General features: G+C 42.4%; 2 protein-coding genes across 2 annotated transcripts; both read right to left on the minus strand.

Annotated features, from left to right (window-relative positions):
• Positions 1–8,710: 8,710 nt before the first annotated feature.
• Positions 8,711–14,509, minus strand: LOC146512047 (microfibril-associated glycoprotein 4-like). Its single transcript, XM_085169398.1, has 6 exons — positions 14,463–14,509; positions 14,074–14,229; positions 11,537–11,575; positions 10,016–10,112; positions 9,742–9,909; positions 8,711–9,343 (listed from the first exon to the last, which is right to left on the minus strand). Exons 1-6 carry the CDS (start codon positions 14,472–14,474, stop codon positions 9,090–9,092), a joined length of 726 nt encoding a protein of 241 aa, XP_085025524.1. The 5' UTR covers positions 14,475–14,509; the 3' UTR covers positions 8,711–9,089.
• A 3,012-nt stretch (positions 14,510–17,521) lies between these two features.
• On the minus strand, positions 17,522–18,177 carry LOC146512048 (leukocyte cell-derived chemotaxin-2-like; the record flags this gene model as incomplete). The annotated part of the gene is made up of 3 exons (XM_085170984.1): positions 17,522–17,697; positions 17,784–17,935; positions 18,020–18,177. Coding segments are annotated over 3 exons (471 nt in total), but the record flags the coding sequence as incomplete, so codon positions are not given.
• Positions 18,178–18,408: the final 231 nt, after the last annotated feature.

The following is an 18,408-nucleotide window of genomic DNA, read 5'->3' on the forward strand; positions in this document are numbered from 1 at the left end:
CCCAGAAATCCTGTAGTAGGAAAAAAAACATCAACCAGCTGTCCTGGTATAAATCACATGATCAATTCACATGAAGAACTGTAATGCTGTAGAAAAGAAAATGCAAATGTTAGCGCTGCGCAGATGTATACACTCTTTCTCACAGTTTCCTCTGTGAGCAACACAAGGTAGTGAATAACACCCCTGGTAGATGCACAGACACAGAAAGTGGCACCTAAAAGGTTAAATCATGACGCAACCTCGAATGTTGCTGGCATCTTTCTGCTCCTGTAAAAAGAAACACACATAGATTCATCCACCCCTTTGTCCTGTCTAGGTGGAGGTTAACCTTGAGTAGTGGTCAAGCCTTGTCAGCTTTTGTCAGCTTTTACCAGTCAGTCAGTTTTTTTTTCCTCTTTCACTCATTCATTCATACATTCATTCTTTCTTTCTTTGCTAATAGTGGAACCTATCGTCGCATTTAGTTTCCACTCTCAGCAAAAAGAAAAAGGAGAACTTTAGCTCGGATTACCTCGCTGAATCCTTTTTGGGCAGGAACTTACTTTCTAATTGTCCCCAGATAAGTGACTTTCTCCTGAGCCCATTTTAATGTGGAGAAACTCACTTGTAACAATTTTCTCGACGACGTGTCGTACAGCGCTTTCTGTTCTAATCGTGCAGATCTGCTCAAACAGAGATTATCGAACAAAACTTTCAGTGCACAGTGAAAGTAACAAAATAAAAAGGCCTTGTTAAGTCATGACACATGCTCCTCATCTCAGGAGGGTAAATCATACCATTAGCATGGTTTATCATACCATCATACTAATTGGCAGGCTCAACTTCACAACAAAAGAAAAATCATCAGCTAGATTCACTCCAAACCAACCATCAGCTGCACAACACACAACATAAGCCTAACGTCTTATTAGCTATGAGTTTAATCCCCAAGTCTGTGCTTTTCACTCATTTAGGCCACACACCCATTTTATTCAGTTTTCCTTTTTCCCTTCATCATAAAACATGTGACATGTTGTCATGCACTTCACAAAAGAAGTTTGTTCTGACGTATTCAGAGTTGTGTATTTAGGTACAGGATTCACTCGCACATCAAAACAGGAAACTCAGTGTTTAGAGTCTCCACTCAACACACAACAAACTCCAACACATCCCATTCACTCGTGCTAGAATTCAGTCACCTTTCCTTAATCTAAGAACGATCAACTAATTTGCATATCAGCTATTAACCCACTAAGATGACAGGACAACAGAAATTCATGTTCAAAATGTTATCACAAAAATAGAATTTCCCTCATACAGTAAATTACTTGTGCTGCATCAATCAAGCAGAAAGCATCTCCCAATTTACTGTATTAACAACTAAATTTATTGTCTGATTTCTGTTTGTTCAAACCAGAATCTTTTTTTCCCACAAAAGTTAAACTGTTGTCCTGCAACCCAGAGAGTCAGTTTTTTCATTGGATAAATTCAGCATTTGATAACAAGTGTCTGTTAAATTAACACTATTTTAACAATGATGAGAGATAACAAGCTAATTTTCATTGCATGTGTGTTTGTGTTATTAGGCAGGTTTAATGCATGTCTGTGGAGCTGCATATCCAGCAGAGCATGTTCTTAAAGCTGCCTTTCCTACACATTTTTCTGCTATTATTTGATCATTTCTTAACTAATGTGCTATGAGTCCACTGATCTTTGCATCACTTCTCATCACACTAAGTGACTTGGACAAGATGATAAACAGACTCACATGCTCAAGATGTTGTCTAATCTTCATGAGTTCTCTTGTGTTTGTGTTAGTAGGGTTAATGCATGTTCTGCTTGTGTGTGTGATTTTGTATGTTTCTTTTTGCAGTGTTTCAGACTCCTTCACAATTTTCCAACTTAAGCAGTCAGTTTTCTTTTCCCCAGGTTTGCTAACCCAAATTTTGATTTCCCAGATTAAACAACAAAATTCCTATGTGTTCTCACCACTGCTCTCACTCTGTTGTCCTCTCCCACTTCAACAGTCCAATAGCAGGCAGTTCTCCTTCCGCTTTGTCTTGTGTTCCACTGTCTTTTCTTGCCATTTTACTCCGAAAGTGGCAAATGTCAAACTCCAACAGTCTCCTCAGTTCTCCTCAAACGTTCTTGTCACATGCACAGTGAAGTTGCAGCTTGTTGGGAACACAGTGCCATTCATCCAATCAGGCAGGATGATGGGTTTGCTCTTCTTCTCTGATGCTGTTTGTCCACACTGCTGCTGCTTGCTGGGACTCTTTGCTCAGGACTCTGCTGCTGTCTCTTTATCTGCCATGTTATTGCTCTTTGGAGCTGCATTCCTTGTCTTCAGGGAGGAGTTAGAGCTCGCTTGTGAGTTTGAGAGACACATGGAGCTGTAAATAAGTTAGCCAAAAACTTGGCCTGAATGTTTCTAATGATGTTAAACTATAACTTTCTCCCGACCGCTGCATGTGGAAAATTGATTCAGGTCTGCTTTTCATCTGAAAGTGACAAACTAAGACATTTTCATTATTATTATCACTGCTTAATCAACACACATCTCTCTCCCTGTTTGGTTTTGTGAACAGTCCTTTAAACAGAAAATGAGATTGTAGTTGTTCTTGGCTGAAAAACACAAAACCTTTTCTCTATGATTATTTTTCATCTACAATGTAAATTTGGTCTCTTTGTACTCTTTTTTTCTTCTTTACAATAGCTGGTGACCTGCAGAATCACAATCAGAGGCAATTACTTTTACACAGCGCACAAAAACACTGTGACGTCAGACACATTCACACTCACTTTTTTCATCTGCGTAAATAAATCACTTGGCCAATGGCATATGCCATCGTGATCCATAAATAAGATCACACGTTTATTGAATTATTTTTTAACCCAACAAAACAAATAAACAAAAACATGATGCTGATGCTATGAACACTCTACACACATGAGTCAAGATGCAGGAAAACTGCTCACAGAAACGCTGCACACTCCAGTTATCACAGTTATCATAGTCCTGTTTCCCTCTCTTTGATGAGTTCTCAGCCAGCTCCTGATCTGATAATGTGTAGCTTGATCATCAGCTCAGAAGAGACCACAACGCAACCTCACACAGTGGTTGTGTGCTTTGCCCCACAGTGGCAAAGACTTGCACTTTCATATTCAATTCAGCTTCTCCATCAAGTAGTTTTCAGCTGCTTCATACAGGGTTCAGCATATTAGTTTTCACAGGTGTGCTCTATATCTCAACAATGGCTCATATTAGAATGACAATTTTTCCAAACAGGTCAAGTGCCTCTATGCACATCATTAGTTTAAATATTTGCCTATATCACTTCATCTCATATGTCATTGTACTTAATTTGAGCAACCCTAAGCTTAATGCAGATTCTTTTAACAATTATCCACCTCAATTAAATCTATGGTCTGGAGCACAGGCTGTTGTCGATCAGGGCAAGCTAAAGAATAAACATTTTGTGTCAGCAAGGGGTGGGGGAAAGCCATTCACCAGAGCATATCTTAAGTGCTGCTGATGTGGGCTGGCCTTCTCCACACGCTCTTCAAGGCTGGTGTGTTTTCTGAAAACTTCTAACATTTGAATCTCTTCCTTTTATAAGCCTGCGATTAACCGCACGGCTCAGGTCCGCGTGAAACCCCGCGCGACCGTGCTCGCGTGTACGCGCGCAGCTAAGGAGCCGTCGCTCTCTTTTAAAAAGAATACTAATAATACTAAATACTTTGCGCTGCCAGGAGCAAAGTCCAACATAAACATCTGTCACCCTCTGACGCACTCTTGGTTGCTTAGGAACCCATGATAACAACAACAGCTGGCGTCTCAGACCACGTGTTCTACTCCACACTCACTCACACAAACACAACGAACAACAACAAAGAATAGGCCTATTGTCCAGCACAATCTGGACCCCGCGGAACTTCTCAAATCCCCACAAAGCAGCGGACCCCACACAGCGGTCTACATTTCGCCCCACTAAGACGGCGAACCAAAAAAGTTCGAACTGCGCAACTCTGCGACTTAATGCTTCTGTACAAAAAAACCCCACTGAGCGGCTTTGTACATCGCCCCACTAAGACGGCGAATTTTAGCCCCACTAAGCGGCCACGGACAACGCCCCACTTAGCGGCGAAGACGTACAGTTATAGAGTTGGACTCTAAACTTACTCGGTGTTGCTTAGCATGTAATATCAGCCTCGGATCCCGCCGATCGTCATTCATCGAGGAGGAAGACAGACAGTTCATCCACAGGAACTTCCTGGCTGACGTCAGTCTTTCAGTGTGTCTCTTCTCCCCTCGGTGAATGTCGACTCCAGGGATCCGGCTCGAAGGACCAATTAATGATAGGTTTGTAGCTTAAACCTATTCGCTGGAACGTTGAAGACAATATAATTACACAGCAAAGCAAGACACAAAGTAGGCAAAGTTCTTCATGTTACTCATGCATGAGGGAGACCTGCCTGGAGCCAAGTGTCGTTCCACCACTTGACCTCCATCAGACTCTCAGCCAGGTTCCCCATAGCACTCCTTTTATTGTGGTTACATGAATATGCATAGGTTCATTAACATATAACATCTTACATAGGTATACATGTGAACAAAGAATACTGTGTGTGTGTGTGTGTGTGTGTGGTGTGTATGTGGGGTCAGAGTATGACCCCATAAATGACTTCCCTAAACCTACTGGTCTGGAAAGTCCAGCAGTCTATCTAAACAAAGGGCACTTAGACTAAAACAGATATTGCTATGTTAATCCTACTGTAAAACAATAAAACAAGGTACGGACCTCTTCCCATGCACCCAGGATGTAGGTGTGGATTCCAGAACACTCTGAATGCACACCAAGCCTTTGCAGCCTGCTAAAGATCACACATCCTATCACTACACAATTAATTATACACCTATAAGCATATATAAGTAGATATTTCTAAGCATAAATGACAATCAACAATACAAAACCTAACACCATCCACAGAAGAGGGGCCTGAAAACTGAAGCTCTGCCTCCCATTCTACTTTTAAATACTCGAGGAACAACAAGTAGGCCTGCAGAGCGAGAGCGACGTGCTCTGATAGGGTGATATGGTACTACAAGGTCATTCTCTGCATTATTGTAGGGTCCACCTTACAACATAAAGCACAGTGAAGCGACTGTTGTTGTGATTTGATGCTGTTTCATTAAAATTGTTTTAGCAGAACGACATCATACAGATTAATATTATCACTGAAAAAGGTGGAGTTGTAGTTCGAGGCTATGACCACTAGGGGGCTGCAACAGAGCACATCAGCTGTTTGTGTCTCGTTTATTATCGGTGTCGTGAGCTCCACACAGACAGACTTCACCCCAGCAGCACACTGTGGGTCAAACATTTAAAACATTTATTTTCGTTATATTTGTTAAAACGCAGGCAGACGATCAAAGTTTACATCACAGATCAGAAAGAGGCGGGAACATATAACACGTAGGAGCATGTATAATTTCTCAGTGATTCATTTTAATTAAGTATTCTGACTGTGAACATGTGACCATCACGGCGTAGGGTGCATCGTCATGCTGACGGCCTTCAGGGAGTGGTTTCACCTTTCCAGGATTTCCACTGCAAAGTTAGGCATGGTGCTATCTTGACAACCCCCCATGTGAAGTTTGGCACAGTCCTTGTCAAAGGACCAGGGACATTCATCTTTCTGCATGTGAGACATTCATGTGGTCTCTGGAGCTGCAGCGGAGAACTTGAAAGATGTTCTCCTCAGCCTCACACTTATGGAGCTGTTAGCAGCTACACTGAGAGATGTTTGCTCAGGGGGAGAAGTCAGAACAGACTAAACTCATGGGCTCATCACCTCACAGGTTATTGTGAAATGACCACAAACCAACACCTCCTCCAGCTTCTCCAGGTCAGACCCCGAGGCCTCCTCAAACCAGCCGTTACGTCCCGGGTCTGTCCAAGGGTCAATGTTGCCAAAAACGCCTGACCTTGGAGGCATCCATGTCAGCTGCTCCTTCCCATCAGCTGAGCAGAGACACCCACGTTTCTAACTGTAGACCCCATTAAAGGCTGAAGGACAAACTGAAGCAGGTGAATGTGCTCCTGACAGATTTGTGCCTAACATAATGAAAAGCTCTCGGTCCCCTTTGGTGAATCGTCTATCAGGAACTTTGGGGTAACGTTTGACTCCCGCCTTACTTTGGATGTTCATGTCAAATCTCTGGTTCAGTCCTGCTTTGATCCCTTAAGAAACTTTGCTAAATTAAGTCCTGTTGCCTCCTCCAGGTACTCACAGGTGCTGCTGCTAATACAGCTGCAGTGGCTCCCACTGAATTCAGAGTCCATTTAAAGATTCTGCTTCTGACCTTTAGAGCTCTTCATGGACCAGCACCAGCTTACACTATTGAACTTCTACAGCCCTGTGTGAGGTCATGTGATCAGCACACGAGGCTTTGCCACTGTGACCACAGAGCGTGGAGCTCTCTCCCTCTGAGCTACAGATCTGTGGACTCACTCTCTTTTAAAAAGAATAAAACTCATCTTTTGGAATTACGTTTGGTCACAACTTTTCTTTTTGTTGCTCTGGTATTTTTCGTGATCTCTGTCGTGACCAGTGTTGGTCAAGTTACTTGAAAAAAAGTAATCAGTAATAAATTACTGATTACTTCCCCAAAAGAGTAATCCCGTTACCGTTTACTCATTACTTATTTTCAAAAGTAATTAATTACTTAGTTACTTAGTTACTTTTTAAAAACATGATTTACAACCTGAATAGGCGATAAAGTGATAGATCTTTCAGCCCAATTCTACTTTTTCTACATAATCCATCATACAAAATGTAATCAAATGGAAAAGTCTCTTTTTAAAACTTGTTTTGTTAGTTTTAATCTTTTAACTTTATGCATGAAGCAAAATTTTAATTATATGCACCATTCTCTGACTGGAAGAAATTAGTTTAACATTTAAACCTATTTTCTGCACATTCCAGCACATAATAAATATATTATTGTGTTTACACTCACTCTTTCAGATGCAAGTAAAACACAGCAGAAAATAAATAAAGTCAAAGACTAGCGGTCCTTTTGCTCTATTTTCACCTGTAAAGCAGGAGTGGGGTAGGCGGAGGGTTATCCTGGTGCAGGTGTGCCGCAGCGGTCAGTGTAAGGAAACGGCAGTTTCTCTGTGAGTTTCCCATTACGTCGTAGCTACTCGGTGCTTGTTTGGAAGTTTAGGGTTTTTTTCTCTGTAAAAAGAAGTTTTCTTCCCACGCACAACGGACACTAATGTTTTTGTCACTTTTTATGGAATCAAACTCAAAGTAAGGTCAGTACTTCCACGCTTTAAACGCTGCACGCTCATACTCTCTCTGCACTCAATATATGATCCATTGTTGATCTGCACACAGCTGTTGTCACGAACGTCGCACTCGCTTACTCACTGTCATGAGACATTCTCGCAAAAAATCACGGTTTTAGTAACGCGGTAACGCAGCGTTCCTACGGGAAAGTAACGGTAATCTAATTACCGTTTTTGCAATAGTAATCCCTTACTTTACTCGTTACTTGAAAAAAGTAATCGGATTACAGTAACGCGTTACAAGTAACGCGTTACTGCCCATCTCTGGTCGTGACAGGTCAGATATAAATCTAATTTTACTTTATTTCAGGTGAAGCTGCTCGTATGAGCCCAGAGCTCAGAGTAAGAATGTACAGCGACCACTAAACAACAGTCGCCTCAAGGCTCTTTATGAGGTCGAGACCCTCCAATAATACGAAAGCGTGCTGCTCTCGTGCTCAGACATCACCCTGACACGGTGAAAGTCCTCCATGTGGGGCAGCAGCTCGTTTGGATTTCCTCTGTGTGACAGTGTGACCACACCAACACACAATGAGGTGCATCTGTTTGAAAGACTGAGTGTAAACACAAAAGATTATTTTATTTTATGTGCTGGAATGTGCAGAAAATAGGTTTAAATGTTAAACTAATTTCTTCCAGTCAGAGAATGGTGCAGATAATTAAATTTTTACTTGATGCATAAATTTAAAAGATTAAAACTAATAAAACAAGTTTTAAAAAGAGACTTTTCCATTTGATTACAGATTAGAATTGAGCTGAAAGATCTATCACTTTATCACCTGTTCAGGTTGTAAATCGTGTTTTTAGAAACAAAAAAAAGGTTTCTTCCTGTTAAAGGGGAGTTTTTCCTTCCCACTGTCACCAAAGTGCTGCTCATAGGGGGTCATGTGATTGTTGTGTTTTTCTCTGTATCTGTTATTGTAGGGTCGACCTTACAATATAAAGCACCTTGAGGTGACTGTTGATTTGGCGCTGTATAAATAAATTGAATTGAATTGGCGCCACCCGAGTGCCGCACTGCCTGCTGGGTAATACTCGTAGAATCAGAGACGGGACTTTTTAAATAGGGAGCTGATCCAGACTTCCTGTGTTGGGGCGCTGCAATTTTAATGTAAGTGAAAAGTGAATTGACTCCATTTTTGAACAAGGCTGCAACATGACAGCATCAGTGACTTTGTGGATGTGCTGCACAGGCACCTGAGACAAAAGCTCAGTACGAACTTCTCACAAGCAAAATCCGGTTGTGTAACTTTAGGTATAGAAATACTGAATATTAATATCAGTGTCTTCACCCTGAAGCAGGTGGAGCTGTAGTGCGAGGGCGGCTCCAGAATCCAGACAGAAACACACAAAGACCACGAGAACACCTCAGCTGTTTGCTTCTCATTTATTATCAGGATACAGCAGATAATGATTCACACCAGCTATCAGACCTCCACCAAACAGTCAGTGAGACGTTAAATCTGAGTGTGCTGAGCTGCAGACTGAGGAACAGCAGAGACCTCTAGTGGAGGAACGTGTTCATTGCAGCTGCTCTCATACAGGTGAACTACATCAGCTCATACTGGTCTCCGTCCATCATTTCACTCCACCTGCAGCTGTTTGACAGCTGCTCACTCACACTCTGACTGCTCTTCTGAAATATTTACGTCTTCGACTGACTCTGAAAGTTAAAGATTCTCTGGGATTACATGATAAAGGAGAGAAAAGAGAGATCAACACGAAATGTTCTGCTGTGTTTGTCCTGCAGATTTACTGCACAGGACGGATCTTCATGCTGATGGTCTTCAGAGAGTAATCATGACCTTTCCACTGTTTCCACTCCACACCAACAGCAAGGATAGTACCATCAGCCCCCCAACGATAAACCCCGTTAGGGCCTGCATGGTGACAGCTGCTGTACCAGAACCCCCCCAGATATGATTTTGCACAGTTCCCTGGCCAGCTGTCCTGGTCTTTGTCAAATGTGGAGAACTTCTGTCCGTTGTGAAAACTCAGGGCATCTCCTGCAGAAACACAGATGAACAATCACAAAATTACCACCAATCCCAGTCAGACTGGTCTGCATGTGTACTGGGAGTGTTTTCAGTGGGCCATGACACAGACTGGACTCAAAGCAGGTTCAGCTCCCTGCTGATCCTGCATGTCTCCGCACCACCTGATCTGTGGTGGGATACAGCTCCAACCTTTTTATCTGTTTCCATGGAAACAGTCAGCAGAGACCTCGGTTAGCGACTCCTGTTTGCACAGCACGAAGGTCACATGATGCTGTGATGACATCATCAGTAAATGGAACAGCTGGAACTAAACTTGTTGGAAGTTTCAAACTAAGCTTAAACGAGGAACCAGATTTAAGACCTGACACTTATTCATCTTTCAGAGTCAGAGCAGAATATTTCCCCACCTGCCCCTCCGTTAATGAATCCAGACACGTGCAGTCTGTATCCGTCGGACTCTGGATCGATGGAGAACGAGGAGTAACGGGCAAACGCCATGTTTCCACTGAAGTCCTCCATGTCGACCAGCAGCTCGTACCTTTTCCTCAGAGTGAGGTGGAAGAGACTCTCGAGGCCTATAAACAACCAGAAACATGCACAAGTCTCTGATATGTGAAGCTTCTCTGGTTCAACATGTGTCCACAAAGTCACATCAGAGTTTCAGCTTTGCACTTTGCTCACCGAGCCAGTACTCTCTGGCAGCGTCACCGAAGCCCATCTTGTATTGACTCCAGGGTCTGTAGAAGTTCACCGAGCCGTCCATCCTCCTCTGGAACACCTGGGGACGAGAAGGTGGGTAACCAGCTGGACATACACGGCATTCAAGATTAGTCAGAACCACAGACAGGTACCACTAACGCCCTGCGACTTTAGTTTGGACATCGTGCAGACAGCTGGGCTGATTCCTTGTAGCCTCCAACAGTGAGTATCTGGAAGCCTGCAGCAGTGCAGCCAGACTCCTGTTTGCAGGTTTTCCCCACACCGCTGCTCCTCTCTGCTTATTACAGAGAAACTCTGGTTTTCTCTCAGATGACAGCAAACAGTACATTCACAGTCTTTTACACACTTTAACTGTTTCTACAGCACTGTATCCTTTCTCCACACACGACCACCTCATGTTCTCCACCATCAGGTCATCATGAGCTTGTTGTGATCAACACCAGGGTCAGTGCTGTTCCTGTTACTGAACTGGTCGACCCCATTCTCCAGCCTCCTCTAAGAGCTATCTACACTTTTGCTGCTCCAGTATCAGACTCAAAATCCAGAGCTGATGCTGGTCACCGCCCATCCTGTTCCTGCACCACCTGACCTCCTCGTTCCTCAGGAGGAGACATTCAGGGAGACTGCTGTTCACATCAGTTGCCTCGGCTTGTCCTAGTAGGAGTTCCACCTCATTCACCTGCTACCGTAATCATCTGCCTTCCTGTGTACGACCACTGTGATCACCAAAGATGTGGGCTTCATAGATAATTGGGAAACTTTCTGGAGGAAACCTGTTCTTGTTAGGAGAGACAGTTATGCAGACTGCACGTGTCCATCAAAACAGTGCTTTGCTGCATGTATATTTTAACTTTGCTTTTTATTTCATTTGAAGGAGACCTTCAACTCAGTGTGTCTTTTTACAGAGTTCAGAATGTTTTCTTTGCATAAATAAAATTTCACCAGCAACTTTGAGCGTTAAAGGTTGCCAACCCCTGCCTTAGGCAGCATCATTAGAAGACATAGCATACATTTACACTGCTATGCAGATGACACCCAGCTCTATCTGTCCATGAAGCCAGATAACACACACCAATGAGTTAAACTGCAGGAATGTCTTAAAGACATAAAGACCTGGATGGCCGCTAACTTTCTGCTTCTTAACTCAGATCAAACTGAGGTTATTGTACTCGGCGCTGAAAAGCTTAGAAATATGGTATCTAAGCAGATTCTTACTCTGGATGGCATTACCTTGGCCTCCAGTAACACTGTGAGAATTTTCACAGGTTTGTTCCTGTTAAAAGGGAGTTTTTCCTTCCCACTGTCGCCAAAGTGCTGCTCATAGGGGGTCAAATGATTGTTGGGTTTCTCTCTGTATGTATTATTGTAGGGTCTACCTTACAATACAAAGCACATTAAAGCGACTGTTGTTGTGATTTGGTTCATAAATAAAACTGAATTTTACACACAAAATGAAAATAAGCTGGGAGTTCAAATACTCACAGTCCAGCGTCCATTTAGTGAGTCCATGTCACAGTACACCTACAAACACACACACACACACACACTAATGAAACATCTCAGTGTGTAATACTGATATCAGTTTGATTAGAAGTATCAGCAGGAACTGGTTGTAACTGGTCACAGTTTAACCTCCTATTGAGTCCTCAGCTCAGACTTTATAAATTAGACATTATAAATAAATTAGCATCATTAAACTGTAAAAGTATTTTATTAAAAACTATTTCATATAAATTTCACAGAATATTAAAATATTATTTTAAATACACTGAACAAAAATATAAACACAACACTTTTGTTTTTGCCCCCATTTTTCATGAACTCAAACTCAAACAATTTTTCTACAGGGTGGGTCATTTCTATGGATACACGATAATATCATGGGAATGGTTGGTGATATTAAAGTCCTGTTTGTGGCACATTAGTATATGTGAGGGGGCAAACTCCTCAAGATGGGTGGTGACCATGGTGGCCATTTAGAAGTCGGCCATCTTGGATACAACTTTTGCTTTTTCAGTAGGAAGAGGGTCATGTGACACATCAAACTTATTGGTAATGTCACAAGAAAAACAATGGTGTGCTTGGTTTCAACGTAACAACAGCAGCACGTTTAAGCTTGATCAGCTGTTGTTACAATTTATTTAATATTATTTCTACACCAGGATCTTTTTCTACAGCTGACGTAACTGTGCAGGGGCGGATCTAGCAAAGTGTAGCCAGGGGGGCCGATAGGGCATGAACAGGGAAAGGGGGGCACAAAGACATACTTTTCTTTCTTATTCTCATTTAAAATGTCGAGCTTTTAATAAATAATTATGTGAATCTTACACCCAAAGTTTTAATCTGATGTAAAACATATAGAAGTCCATTACTGTATATAGTAACTGTTAAGTCTAATATACCCTAGTAAGCTATACTAATTTTTCCTTTGGGAACCATCTGTGCAGTCTGCAGTTCTGTTGAAGAAAGATGTTGAATCTATTTAATTATTCTTGAAAAATAATTTATTTCTGTGCATTTTTTTCACACTGCATCAAATTAAAGTTGATTACATCGATTAAGCATCATGAGGTGGAGGGGGGTTCACTATTTTTTTTTTTTTGCTGGGAGTTTGCAACCCTAGTTAGGTTGCTTAATATTTCTGCTAAGTACTCTTTAAAATACCAGAATAGGGAGGATGGAGCAGGTTTAAGTTTATTAGATCAGTTTTGCTGAACTATGAAATATTTTGGGTGCCGTGTATTTTTCACACACAGGTATTGTTTTGGAGGAAGGAAGGTTCAGGGTTTAAGTAGTCATCATCATGGGCTCATCCGATTAGAATGAGAATAAGCAGTCAATCATTTACAGGTTTTGTCGTTTTATTGAATAATGGGTAAAGGAAGGAAAGACACACATGGACTGCTATCTCTCAGCTGCCGCCCCATGTGGGAGTGAAGAAAAAGTGAGGGGTAGGTGAGTGCAATTAAGGCCAAGCACCACCCCCAATCAAAGGTGAGGAAAAGAAACAAGGTGCATTTGGTGAAGTGGATGTGCTGAAAGGTGAGCCTTTACAACAGGTGTAACAGAATAGCTTTAGTGTTTGTTTTTTAAACTTCAGTTTGAACTCATACAAAATGCAGCAAGATATAAAAAAAACAGTTTTATTGATTAAACACACTATATCAGATTCATATCGGTATCGGACATAAAAAAAAAGTGGTATCGTGCATCTCTAGTCCAAACATCTTTAGCTGCTTTAGTTTGACTCTAGGCTAACTTTGACTTGTTAAAGTTAAGCTCTTATTAATTAAATCCAGTTTCACAGACAGAGTTAAATCTGCGTCACTCCTCATTTACTCCACAGAGTAAATGAGTCTTTATTCATGTCACCTTTAATTGTTGGATGTTTTTCATTTTATTCCTGTTTTGTAGCCATTTGAAGAGAAAACTGTTGTGTTGGTTTTCTTGCATTTTCTGTTGCGTTGTTCCGGGACAGGAAGTAAGTGTGTCGTTAGTTTAAGAGTTCTGGCTGTAAAACAAACCTCGTCAGGATTATGATTTTATTATGATTTTGTGCCATGTTGATACAACTAAACTGGAATTAATTAACGTGTAGTTTTAAAGTGATAAAGTGCTCTCACGGCAGAGCAAACTTTTAAATATTTAAGAACTAATATGACAAAGTGAAACGTGGTAATGTTGTATTACTGCAGTATTATGGGATTATTATACAAACTATAGCTAGTGTTTAATTCTGGGTGGTTTATCATTATTATATTAATTATGGAATAAAAGTAGAAGTTTGATTATCAGAACCGTGTTTGGCCATATTATTAGGCACATGTGAATGTGTTTTGTTTCATATAAAAAACAAGATTTCATGTACATTTAAACTAAAACAAGTATATTTTACTCCATTGTCTCATTAGAATATAGTTTAATTATGAAAATTCCCATATTTTGACAAGCTGGTGAATTTGTGGTGTGGCTGTAGCTCAGGAGGTGCAGCAGGTCAGTTCCAGTGAGCTCCAGTTTACCTGGACAGCAGACGTGGCTCCGATGGGATAGATGGTGTACACGCCGCTGGGTCGGCCGCTGTCTCCATTGTAGATGTCGCTGCAGTCCAGCGGGAGCACGAGAGGAGCACAGCTGCTCAGCAGAGGCACCAGGAGGAGGAGGAGGACTGACAGCAGCTGGAACAGACATTCTCATGTTATTTCAGCATCATGTAGAGCTGCTGCATTTCTGACTGTCACTCAGCGGCAGTGCAAACTCAACCTCAGAGCCGACGTTCTCCGATTTTATGAAAACATCGTGAAGATCAACAATTTAAAGAAAAGAATAAAAGAAGAAGATTCTGATTTTTAATCTAATCAAATATCAAATTACTGGTGAATCTTTCAGATGTTTGAAGTTCTGAGCTCACCTTCATCGTCATAGCTCTGCTGAAACGATCTGATGAAAAACCTCAAGTCTGTGAATTTTATGTGGAAAGATTAATAATTAACTGATCCGCTCTGTGTGGTTCAATCTGGGTAAGATGACTGTATGTGATTTATAACCCTTATTATCTCTGACATGGTCCTTGAGGACTTTGACTTATTGTCAAACTTGAGCTTTGAGTTAGATTAATTATTCTGGCGCATTAGCACAGCCTCTGGATATCCACTGTCCTTCAGATCAGCCAAAACCCTGTCAGCATGTCGGACAGAAGCAAGAAACATGGGAATAAATGATCAGAATGATCGATCACACACGCAGAGCTTTACAATCTGTAAACACGTTCTAGACCAGAAGATAATGTTTGTGTTTTTCTTCTATCGGTCCAACAAAAACACGTTTGTACTTCCTCGAGCGCTGATATAAAACTACAATAATAAGTCAGAATTAGTACTGAGTTACTGACACAAACAGCTCAGGTTATTATAGCAGCACAAACACTGACTCGTTGATTGGTTGGTTGATTGGTTGGTTGGTTGGTTAATTGGTTGGTTGATTGGTTGATTGATTGGTTGATTGGTTGGTTGGTTGGTTAATTGGTTGGTTGGTTGGTTGGTTGGTTGATTGGTTGGTTGGTTGATTGATTGGTTGGTTGGTTGGTTGATTGGTTGGTTGGTTGGTTGGTTGGTTGGTTGGTTGGTTGGTTGATTGGTTGGTTGGTTGGTTGGTTGGTTGATTGGTTGGTTGGTTGGTTAATTGGTTGGTTGATTGGTTGGTTGGTTGGTTGGTTGGTTGGTTGGTTGATTGGTTGGTTGGTTGATTGATTGGTTGGTTGGTTGGTTGGTTAATTGGTTGGTTGATTGGTTGGTTGGTTGGTTGGTAGTCATTGGTGTATTGTGAATGTGGAACACCAGACTCTTTCCTAAAGCTGAACCTGTTGTGGTTTGCAGTGACTGGGATTAAAGTGAAAAACACAAATAAACACATGAAGGTCTGAGTGGAAAGTAAACCACTGACAAACAGAAAAACAGCACCCAAAACACGTGTGCTGTAAGGCACAGGCCTTACTTTCAGCTTCACGCTACATTATCTGTAATGTTTTGTACTGTGTGATAACTGTAAGGGAACAGATCAGTGCATGACTGCAGACCGCGTGGGGCTGATGGTCCAGCCTCTGGCCCAGAAACAAACTTCCTGACACGTGCAGTTTGTAGAGTCTGGGCCACCCGCGGTGAGTGTTTCATTTCACCAAAGCACTGTTATCAGGTGAAGTCATTCCTGGTAATGTTTGTGGGAAACACCTTCATGTACCTTCTGGAAGTCCATGTGTTGTATCGGCAGTCGTGAACAGGAAGCACATCAGAGACAGAGACCGTTTGCTTTAAGCCAAAGCAGCCGGACGACAGCAAGACTCCAGAGGAAGGAGTCATGGATGAATTAAAGCTTTGGGAAGAAATGCAGGAAATCAAAAGGCACTGCAGCAGTTTGAAGCTTGCACACACAAAATCAAGCAAAATGTCAGGGACACAGTAAGGCTGGACAATCAGGACAACAAACTGAAGACAAAAGCACAGAAACTTCAAGAAGCAGAGCTGCAGACTGAGTCAGCACAGGGAGAACTGGCAGATTCATGTTTATTATAAAGCACCAAATGACAACAACAGTCACCTGGAGGGGCATTATACTGCAAGATAAACTCTACAGGAGAAACCCAACAATCACACGACCCCCACGAGCTGATCCGGGATCAGGGTGGGGCAGCCATCTGTGAAGGGGAGGGGAGGAGGGCAGAAGGAGGCAGGTCAAAGGAATATACACGCCCCTTTCCATTAGTACCTACTCGAATCGATTCGGCACGGTTTGCCACAGTTTCCCATTAGGTCACAGTATCTGCTACTTTTTTAGTACCTGCTTGGCCGGGTTCCAAGTGATCCGAGCAGGTACCAAAATGTGATGTCGTCAGACTGCATGCCACCGATTGGCTGGTCAGTGGCGTCATCGATGAGTTGTGAGAGCTTCTCATTCACGAAAATGAAAACTGACATTTTTGGAACCCGACAATGAGGGAAATGTCTCTAAAAACAAAACTGTGGTCCCCGAGTGAGACGAAAAGCCACAGACTGAGCAGCAGGTGCATCATCGCCTCAACGTCCACCTTTGTTGTTGTCGTGTTGCATACTAATGATGTCACTGGATTCTCTGAGTCGAGCCGAGTAGGTACTAATGGACACGGGGCCATAATGATGCATGGCTGTGGATCCATCCACAGAAGAGGGGCCTGAAAACTGAAGGCTCTGCCTCCCATTCTACTTTTAAATACTCTAGGAACAACAAGTAGGCCTGCAGAGCGAGAGCGACGTGCTCTGATAGGGTGATATGGTACTACAAGGTCATTCTCTGCATTATTGTAGGGTCCACCTTACAACATAAAGCACAGTGAAGCGACTGTTGTTGTGATTTGATGCTGTTTCATTAAAATTGTTTTAGCAGAACGGGTGATATGGTACTACAAGGTCATTAAGATAAGATGTCTTTACAGCTGAGCTCTTCCTTCATGTGTCTGAGAAGCTGAAGTCGATTGTAATGGCAGCGACCGGCCAGCAGAGGGCGCCGTGCGACAGACCTGTGGTGGACCAGCTGCTCCATCAGCTCTTTAATGAAGAGTCAGGATGAATAATAAGAACTTGGATATAAAGCACAGAGATTTTAAATTTTTCTCTTGACTGTTTTCACGGCTTTGGCCTGTTATTCGTCGTGCAGTTCTACTGTCAGGGCGATTGGTGGATGGTGTTTTACCACCGAGTCATGCACCAGGTTTTACAATATCAGGCTACTGACAGCTGCACAGTCTCAATGATACAAACTTTAATCTTCAATACAATTTTAGTTGTGAACACTGATGATTGTCTCTGACCCCAGTTGCTCTGTTTATTATACCAGCGGTCCCCAACCCCCGGGCCTCGGCCCGGTACCGGTCCGTGAGTCGTTTGGTACCGGGCCGGAGAGTTGAGGCTCAGGTGTGAAATGTCTGGTTTTCAGGGTTTTTATTGGTTTTCAGTGTTATTTTGTTATTGTTTTTATCGTTAACATCTGGACGTGGACGTGTGAGGTGATTCCCGGATAAACGCTCTGCATGGGCAGCATGGTGCCGATCCTCTGCCCCTTCCTCGCCGTTCCTGAGGTTCGGTCCGGCCTCACATAGAACAGCTTGAAACAAAGACCTGCAGGACACAAACGCAACGCCTCGATCAGCAAATCAGAACCAGGATCAGTAAGTCTGTCAGTGCTGCTGCGCGTGATGACCCACCCTCTCCTGACAGGTTGATGCCCTCGTTGATGACTGCCTTGTTGGGGTCGGTGTAGACGGTCAGTCTCCCGTTAAGAGTCACGTCAAACGGAGCGTAGACGGCGTCGCCGTCGCTGCACTTGATGTCCAGCCCTTGGTGGAGTCTGGTCCCCCTGTAAGCAGCAGACATCCAGCTGTGAGCAGCTGTGCCACATCGTCCACACCAGCCTTACAACACAAACGTGATCTCTGAGTACCGTCCGGCTCCGTACTGTCCCTGTCCCCATCTGTCCGACGTCCTCCGGTTGTTGCTCGGGTTACTGCTGCACAGCTGACCGAACTTAACGCCGTCACACACCCACAAAACAGCTGGACACACACAGATGTAGACTTTTATGGACACAGCCTTGGGTTTTTAGTTAGGAGAAAATAAATAACCAGAATTATTGCATATTTATTCAGACCAAATATTTTCATATAAGTTAAAACACTAAAAGATGGTCTTTACGTAGTTAAACTCAGTTTAGGACAAAAGTATTCAGATTTTCTCTTTTATTCTAAAGTTTAACGTTAATTACGATTTGGTTCATATCATTACGTTACTAAATTTAATCATTTTATTCCCTCATTAATTAAATGCAAAGTT

The sequence above is a fragment of the Neolamprologus multifasciatus genome, chromosome 8, assembly GCF_963576455.1.
Source record: "Neolamprologus multifasciatus chromosome 8, fNeoMul1.2, whole genome shotgun sequence".
Lineage (NCBI taxonomy): Eukaryota > Metazoa > Chordata > Actinopteri > Cichliformes > Cichlidae > Neolamprologus > Neolamprologus multifasciatus.